The 8,569-nt window shown below is 45.2% G+C and overlaps 1 protein-coding gene and 1 pseudogene across 6 annotated transcripts in view; one reads left to right on the forward strand and one right to left on the reverse strand.

The window, feature by feature from the left end:
* The window catches only part of Eml4 (EMAP like 4), a 119,023-nt gene extending 112,857 nt beyond the window's left edge, over positions 1 to 6,166 (forward strand). For all 6 annotated transcript variants that reach the window (XM_075955612.1, XM_075955613.1, XM_075955608.1 and 3 more), the window contains 3 exons: positions 401 to 499; positions 3,104 to 3,234; positions 3,596 to 6,166. In XM_075955612.1, coding sequence (XP_075811727.1) covers positions 401 to 499; positions 3,104 to 3,234; positions 3,596 to 4,054 — 689 coding nt within the window. In that variant the 3' untranslated portion in view covers positions 4,055 to 6,166. The remainder of the gene's footprint in view (positions 1 to 400; positions 500 to 3,103; positions 3,235 to 3,595) is intronic.
* Positions 6,167 to 8,248: 2,082 nt separating this feature from the next.
* Positions 8,249 to 8,339, reverse strand: LOC142839620 (U6 spliceosomal RNA; annotated as a pseudogene).
* Between the last annotated feature and the right edge of the window lie 230 nt (positions 8,340 to 8,569).

The raw sequence follows: 8,569 nt of genomic DNA on the forward strand, positions 1-8,569 counted from the left end.
CGTTACTCCAGGCTAAGTAATGAGGCTCACATGCGGTTCTCTGTCAGAGAAAGCAATGCGTTAGTTTAATGGTGCAGAACTGACAGCAGATGTGGCCATGAGATATTTTTCTGTGAAACGGCTGCAGCTCTGAATGGTTTCATTTAACAGCTTTCTCGAGAGGCAGGGAGAATGTTAGGGTGAGCCTTTATGCTTCCAGAGAAAAGAATAAAGCATCCATGGGAAACACTTTCTGTAAGGTCCTATTACATACTTTCTTTTCCTTTTTAAATGTATCTTAATGTTTTTCAGTGTATGAATTATAAATACAAGTAAACGTGACTAGTTTGAATCAAGATTCACTTTCAAATGCATTTGTATACAGCACTATGATTACACTCCCTGTTTCTAATTTCTAAAGGGGACATTGAGAATGGCTGCAAACTGATCAGGAACCGATCAGATTGTAAGGACATCGACTGGACGACATACACCTGTGTGCTAGGCTTCCAAGTCTTTGGTAAGAATATCAGGGCTAATGTCGAAAGTCTGTGTGTGTGTGTGTGTGTGTGTGTGTGTGTGTGTGTGTGTGTGTGTGTTGGTAAGAATATCAGGGCTAATGTCGAAAGTCTGTGTGTGTGTGTGTGTGTGTGTGTGTGTGTGTGTGTGTGTGTGTGTGAGAGAGAGAGAGAAAGAGAGAAAGAGAGAGAGAGAGAGCTTTTTACCCATGTTTACCAGGTAAATCAATAGATAGAAGGTGTTAGCCAAGCATGGTGGCATGCACCTTTAACCTCAGCATTTGGAAGGCAGAAAGGTAGGTGTATCTCTGAGAGTTCGAGGCCAGACAAGACTACATAGTAAGACCCTTAATTTCAAATTCAGAAAACTTAAATGTACTGATTGAACCAATGTGAAATTTGTTCTCTGCAGAACCCAACAGTTTTGGTCTCAAGGAAGGGAGTTGACGCAATAGAGTAAATTAGCTTCCAGTGTTTCCCAGGTGGCTCTGAAGCTTTCAAATTAGTAAGACCTTTTTGAAATAGCAGCTTTATTGAGATCGTATTCACATATTGTACAGTTTACCCAGAGTGTACAAATCAATGGTTTTCTTATGCCCACAATCATAAAATTTATCATGCTCTGTTCTTGGAACATTTTCCTCACCCCTAAAGAGACGCTACCATTAATCACCACCCGTCTCTCCCTCTACCCTAGTGGTTCTCAACTGTGGGTCAGATGACCCTTTCATAGGGTCGCATATCAGATATTTACATTACGGCTCATAACAGTAGCAAAATTAGTTATGAAATTCTGTGGTTGGGGTCACCACAACAGAGCGATCTGTATTAAAGGGATGCAGTGTTAGGAAGATTGAGAAGCACTACTTTAACCAAACCTAGCAACACTACACTCATCTGCTTTCTGTCAGTTTCCCTATTCTGGATAGTTCATATAAATGGACACATACAACTGTGGTCCAGTAAGAGTCATCTGGGTATGGCATATACCAGCCCCTCCTTACAGTTCTGATGCCCTTTTGTATGAACGGCATAGACTACATTTTATTCATCTCTTCTTCGGGTAGGCCGTTTCTACTCCTTTGCTATTAAAATGGACAGAGTGTTTATGGGCAGGTTTCCTTCTCTTGGGTGTATATACACTCCAAAGTGGCGTTGCTGGGTCCTGTGACTTGTGAGGAACTACTACATGTGCGCTTTTTGCTTGTGGGTATTCAGTAGTCCTAGTACCATCTGTTAAAATATTAAGGTGTTTTAAAGATAAAATTTGGGGATTAAGGAGCTGAAGAGGTAGCTTACTTGGCAAAGTGCTTGCAAGGAAAGCAAAAAGACCCAAGTTCAGAGTTGTAGCTAGCATGAACCTACAATCCCCTCACTAAAGAGGTAGAGACAGCGGGAGAGGGTCCCTGAAGGCTCTCGGTGGCCAGCCTGACTGAATCTGAGCTTCAGGGTTAAGTAGAGACTCTGTCTCAGATCACACAGATTTGAGGAGCTGAGGGGATGGTTCCGTGGGTACAGGCTAAACATGGAGACCTGAGTTTGAATTTCCAGCACCCACTAAAAACCTGGGCATGGTTATAAACATGCATGTAACCCCAACAAAAACTGAAAACAGTTAAGTTTTCAGTTCCATGAAAGACTTTTTTTTTAAAGATTTGTTTTATATGTAAAAGGTGTTTTGCTTGCATGTATAGAAGTGTGCCATGTACATGCTGTTGAGGCCAGAGGACATTGATTAAATCCTGTGGAACTAGAGTTGAGAATGGTTGTGATCCACCATCCAGGTATAGGGAGGGACCAAACCTAGCACTTCTGCAAAGGCAGTAACTGCTCAGCCGCTGTGCCATCTCCGACTGCACAAAGACTGGCCCAGTGGGCAGAGAGCAGTAGAGTAAGACTCTAGCATTCTCTTGGATTCACATGTCCCTCCCTATACACCCACATGTATGTAACACACACACACAATATTTTAACAAACCTACCATCTCCCCCCCAAAATACATTTGTTCTCAGGACTAGAAAGGTGGGTCAGGTTTGATTCCCAGGCTCCCACTGTGGCTCACAGCGGTGGTTCTGTTCCGGGGGATCATAAGCCCTCTTCTGACTTCTGTGGTCACCAGGCACACATGTGGTGTGCATGTGCCAGCAAACCCTCATGCACATTCAAAACAGAAGTTCTCCAATATAGGGGTCAGCCATGTTCCACAGTTCAGTCTGATCTAACTGGTCCCTTACTCTGACTGTAATCACCACCCTCAGAGTAGCTTGCTAAGCACATTTGGTATGTCCTTTTGAAAACACATTTGTTATATCTTCTTTTTGAAAACGGGAAAGTTCTGTGGGATAATACACTAGACCAGTATATGACCTGACACTTCCATAAAAACGCTTTTTTGAAGGCTCCTCCCTTGAGGGGACATGTAGTCCTCCTCCCTGGGGGAGCGTATGTCCCCTCTGCTGACTATGACTGTTGTGCTCTTCTCACGGAGCTTTAAAGGGCAGGCTAGTTTCTTAGCACCACCCGTTGTCCTGTCCTGAGGTCTGGGTGTATGCGTAAGGAACGTCAGTTCTGTTTTCAGCCTCATTTCACACCTCTGTTTCCCTAGGTGTCTGGCCAGAAGGATCCGATGGAACAGACATCAATGCGCTGGTGCGGTCCCACAACAGAAGAGTGATAGCTGTGGCCGATGATTTCTGTAAAGTTCACCTGTTTCAGTATCCGTGCTCCAAGGCAAAGGTTAGCTCAGCTCAGCAGAACCCAGTGCTGCCTTACCTTCTGCTTGGAGATACCTGTGGGGTCCCCAGCTGTCTTGGTGATACACTGCACAGCCTGCTCGATTGTCCTCTTCTCACACTAGGGGTGGACCATTGATAGTGTCCTATTCTGAGACAGGGTCTTGTTGGCCTTGGATTCACAGCATTCCTTTTCTGCCTTTATATAAATAAACAGGAAAATCCTGGCGGTTTTATTCTTCAGATCTGATGTAATTTAAACTAGCCTGTTTTCATAAGCTAACTGGGTCTCCCTAGTCATCTCCATTGCTCTAAGCAGGCACATAAAGAATGAGTTTAATTTTCCCATCTGATTTATTTTCTAGGCTCCCAGTCACAAGTACAGTGCACACAGCAGCCACGTGACCAACGTCAGTTTTACTCATAATGACAGTCACCTAATTTCAACTGGCGGGAAAGATATGAGCATCATTCAGTGGAAGCTTGTGGAAAAGTTACCTTTACCTCAAAATGAGGTCCTAACAGACAGCAGTCTATCCAAAGCCCCTGCCTCTTCCACTGAAAATGCCAGGCAGTGTAACCCTCCTCCACTGCCTCCTTCCCAACCGTTAACTGAGACAGTTGAGGAAGAAAGAATAAGCAGTTCGCCCACGCTTGTGGAGAACAGCCTGGAGCAGACTGTGGAGCCCAGCGAGGAGCAGAGCGAGGCGGGCAGTGAAGACCTCGGTGCGGTGATTGATGAAGAGCCTGCCAGTGAGTTAGGCGAGAAGCAGGGAGCCACTGACCTGCCTGAGGACCAGCAAGGTGCACCACCCCTGTGCTAAAACCCAGGCTCCAGTGCTCCCTTGGCTGCCTGTGATGTGATGGAGTCAGATAACATGTTTGGCAGTGATGGGGAATCACTGTAGATGGAGGTTTGTTTCCCATGTGATTGGGTGTTCTTCAGTAGTCTGAGCTGCCATCTGTGAAATACAGCAAACCAAAGGTTGTTTGGTATATGTTGAAAACTAAACCAAACTTAAAATAGCAGTGGAGACTGACAGGTGAGTGTCTGAGAAGTCACCATGTGTGGTGTGAATACTGGAAACAGAACTGCAGTTGTACCCATCGACATAAACCCGTTATCTGAACGCGACAGAGGCATCACAAACACCAGTGCTCCTACTGGCTCAGACTGCCCTTTTTTCCTGATACAGAAAAAGGAAGCAGGAAAGTGATCTTACTGTGATACTATCCCACTCGAGTATCTAATGGGAACTTTTTAAGTAAGGAAAGCTTCAGTGTTGCCAAGTGTGGTGGTGTTGCCTTCTTCTGTAATACTGCATTTTCTTACACTACCAGTAGATGTCCGGATGTGCCCAGGAGGCTACTCTAGAAGATGCCTTCTCTCGTTAAAACAAGGAACAGCCCTCAGTTTCTGTGGACAGATACTTTAACCTAGAAGCAAGCATTGGTTTGTTGAAGAGCTTTTAATGTATATTAAACCATGATTCTGAGAGATGGTGGGTCCTCCAAGGAGTCCTTTACTGGCCTAAACATTCTCTGATGTTTGGCATTCAAGGGAACGAAAACAAAACCGCATGCCTTTAAAAGATGAACTGCAATGATGACTGCTAACCTTCACTAGCCTTCAGCACTATCTGTTCCCTCAGTAGAAGTAGTTTAAATGGTTGAATTGGTGCTTGAATTCATTGGTTCAGTTGTAATTTTTATACAGACTTCTTACACCGAGGGATGTCTTTTTTTTACAGAAGTGTGTTGGTCACAGTTCTGCCTAGTAGGGTGCACCCTTTGCAGAGGTGCTGTCTGTGGGCGCTTCCTTCCTCTGCAAGCCTTGCAGCCCTGTACGACTAGCTTGGGTTTGGGCAGTGCATGTGTTGGTATACAAGGGGAAGGGGCTTTTTTCCAAGTTTTGTCAGATAACTATTTTTCTGAAATATGTTTCCTACTTAAATGACTGACAAGTGTGCATTTCCTATGTTTGTTTATACTTTGATTACAAAAACTGTTTATTTTTTTTAACTTGCTACATTGTTTTCATACTTTTTTGTTGTTGGATTATGTTTAGAAACTTTTCATAAGTTCAGAAGTCTTAAGTATGCAGACGTTTACGTGATTGTGCCATTCCAAAGTGCATCAGAACTGTCATTCCCTTCTCGTGTCTTCTCAGGAGTAACACATATCAGGTATTCATCATTTGGAAATATGAACGCTCCAGGGAACTCCCACGGACACTAGGAGACTTGTACTCACACGCTGTATGGAAGGGTGTGTGCAGAAGGACAAGTGGAGACCTGTGTATCTCTAGATAGGATGCACACTTCAAAATGTTCGCAGTATAAGTCTCTGTCTAGGTTTATGTCCATGTATCTCTCCTTTTGTTTACAACATTTTTTTTAATTAAGGAAAAAAACACCTCAAAGTAGCTCTCTTCCAAAGAAGAGATTCTAAGCCACCTGAACTCAGTTCAGTCTGTACCCAGTTACCAGAGAGCACAGCTTCAGGCATCTGCCCCCATTAGCAGTGGTGGTGGAATCGAGTCCTTGGAGAAGGATCTTAGGAGGGGAAGTACATTTCTTCAGTGCCTGGAGAAACGGCTCTCCACACACAGGGACTTTATCTGGGGACGTCTGTCACCTTTGGGGTTGCCATGTACAATGAGATTTATAATCATGATACTCTTGGGTGGTAGTTTCCAAAGACACTACTCCTGTGCAGACAGCGTGCCAGCCCCTTGTGCTGGCAACTACTGTTTCATGTCAGTCAGACCTGTGATAATGGCTGGAAGGATGTGGGATTATGAATTGTGTAAATGTTTTCTTAGAAAAACTTGTGAATGAAAATGAACCCGAGTGTTTCATGTGAAGATGAGCCATTTCTATCATGCATTCCGATGTCATGGCAGAAAATTTTGAAGATTAAAAAATGAGATAAGCAATGTTTCCTTTGCCTTTTTTTGTTTGGTGGTGGTTGTTGAAGACAGTCTTGCTGTGTGTCCCAGGCTGGCCTTGAACTCGTGGCAGTCCACCTGCCTCTGCCTTGAAAGTTATTACAGGCAGGCTCCACTGTACTCAGTTCCTTGGTCTTTTTTACATGTGTCTTAAATCGGTTTATTCTGGTACTTGGTGTGATGACCCAGATATCAGCAAGTATAGCAGTGGAGAGTGGAGGAGACATGTGTCCGCTGCTGTCGCGGACACACTCCTGGTAGTGGGAACCTCGTGCCACTAGAGGAAACTGGTTCTGATGTGGGCACCAGTTAGTAGGGAATAGTGCAGCTTCCGGTTGTTTCAGATCTGTGTTTTCTCTAATGTTTAACATCAGGCGGTCCTGGTGGTTCTCGTTACTCTCGTGGCCTGGCTGCTTCCTGGTGCTGGTCTTTTGAGGCCTTGCACCCAACAAACTGGCATCCCCTGCTTTCCTCCCATATCTTAGCAATGCGCATCCTCCACACCACAGCCGTAAGCTGACTACACAGGCATCTGTACCCATGGGAACTTAGCTCTGATGGATGCACGGTCACAGCCCTTCACACAGACTTAGCCATGAGAGGCTTCCAGCAGGGACGGTGACACACGCCCTTAATAATCCCAGGGCTGGGGAAGCAGAAGCAGTCCCAGTCAGTCCTTTTGAGTTCTAGGGCAGCCTATTCTACATAACCAGCCAGGGCTGGAGCCCTTAGCTGAGGAACTGAGGCAGGAAGGCCAAATAGCCAGCCCAGTCTCACTTAGCCAGGGTCATGCCAGGACTACATGCTTAAAAGGCTCAAGAAAAACTACACAGGAACAAGGAGGCTGCAACAAGGGTAGGACCCTGTTTTTGCAAAAGAGATGGAACCAAGGAGGGAGCCCAGGAGTGTGGTCCATTGCCTGCAGACAAGGGGGGAGCCACTAACAGTCTCCTTGCCCAGGAGTGTGGTCCATTGCCTGCAGACATGTTATATATATGTCATTGCCACTAGGCCCTGCTGGAGAAGAACGTGCCCAGGATTGCCCCAAACTCACACCTAAGAAACATGGGATCCAGGTGTTTTCCAAAAACAAAAAGGCTGCAGCACTTCCTGCAGGGGCCACACCTCCCTATGTAAGCTGCTGTGTTCACCTTCTGAGGGCCCTCTCTGGTGCTGTTCTATCTAGTCTCGCCACTCAGCCAAAGGAACCTAGAAGGGGACAGACTAGTGACTTCGCTTGCCACTTGATGAGCCACCGCCTTGAAACCAGCTTACTGAGCTTGTATCCTAGCGCTTCTCCAGTCCAGAAGACCAGCAGAAGCACTCGGTGCTCCCTCCCCACCCACAGAAGCTTCAGTGGTGATGGCCAAGCAGTCCCAAGTTCCATTGTCACCACTCAGCAGACGGGACCGAGGAGCCCAGTAACTTAAACAGATGGCCGGTGGCCACAGTTTGAAGGCTCTGCCCATGCGACCAGACCCCATGCTCTCACCTCCAGATTATACTCGATGGGAAGATGATGGGTGATGGCTCCTAAGAGACCCTCGGATGGCTTAGCCAGCTAGAGAAAACTTCAGACTCAACAGTGTCAAAAAATGAAGGACCTTGTAAGAGACAAGAGACTAGTGGTGGCCAGGAAAATGAAGGACCTTGTAAGAGACAAGAGACTAGTGGTGGCCAGGAAAATGAAGGAGTGCTGGGACTACAAAAGGGTGGCACCAGGGTGCTCATTTTTTTGTTTGTTTGTTTGTTTTCTAAAGACTGTATCTTGAAAGATGGTGGTTGCTTGAACATGTGTGTGAATTACCTGATATCAGAGCCCAGGACTGGTTGGTAGGTAGAATAGATAAGATCGATAAACTGGGAAACATCTGTGAATTAAATTTAACTATCAATTTCCTGTTAATATACAGTTATATAAAGTTTTACCACTGGTGGAAAATGAGGAAGGGGTTACAGGACTCTTTGAGTTTTAAGCTTCATGTTAATCTCTGATTTCAAAATGAACTTAAAACATAGTAAAACAAAAAAATACATGGGAACTTTCCCCTTTTGCATTTTTTAAAAGAAAAATACAGAACGCTTCACGAATCTCCGCAGGGGTCATGCTAATCTCTCTGTCTTTCCAGTTTTAGTGTATGTGCTGCTGAAGCAAGCACAACCCTTTTGCATTTTTGAAGAGAACATGCAGCATTCATGGGACCATTTTACAACAAAACACAATGTCTTGTGTAGACCAGGGTGACCTCGAACTTCCTACATAGCTGAAAATGACATTAAAGATCCTCCTGCCCCCACCTACTGCGTGCTGAGCTCACGGGCATGGACTACCATGCTTGTTATTATATAGTGTTGGCAGTTGAACTGAGGGCATTGTATATGCTAGGCA

The sequence above is a fragment of the Microtus pennsylvanicus genome, chromosome 21 (assembly GCF_037038515.1).
Source record: "Microtus pennsylvanicus isolate mMicPen1 chromosome 21, mMicPen1.hap1, whole genome shotgun sequence".
Taxonomy (NCBI): Eukaryota; Metazoa; Chordata; class Mammalia; order Rodentia; family Cricetidae; genus Microtus; species Microtus pennsylvanicus.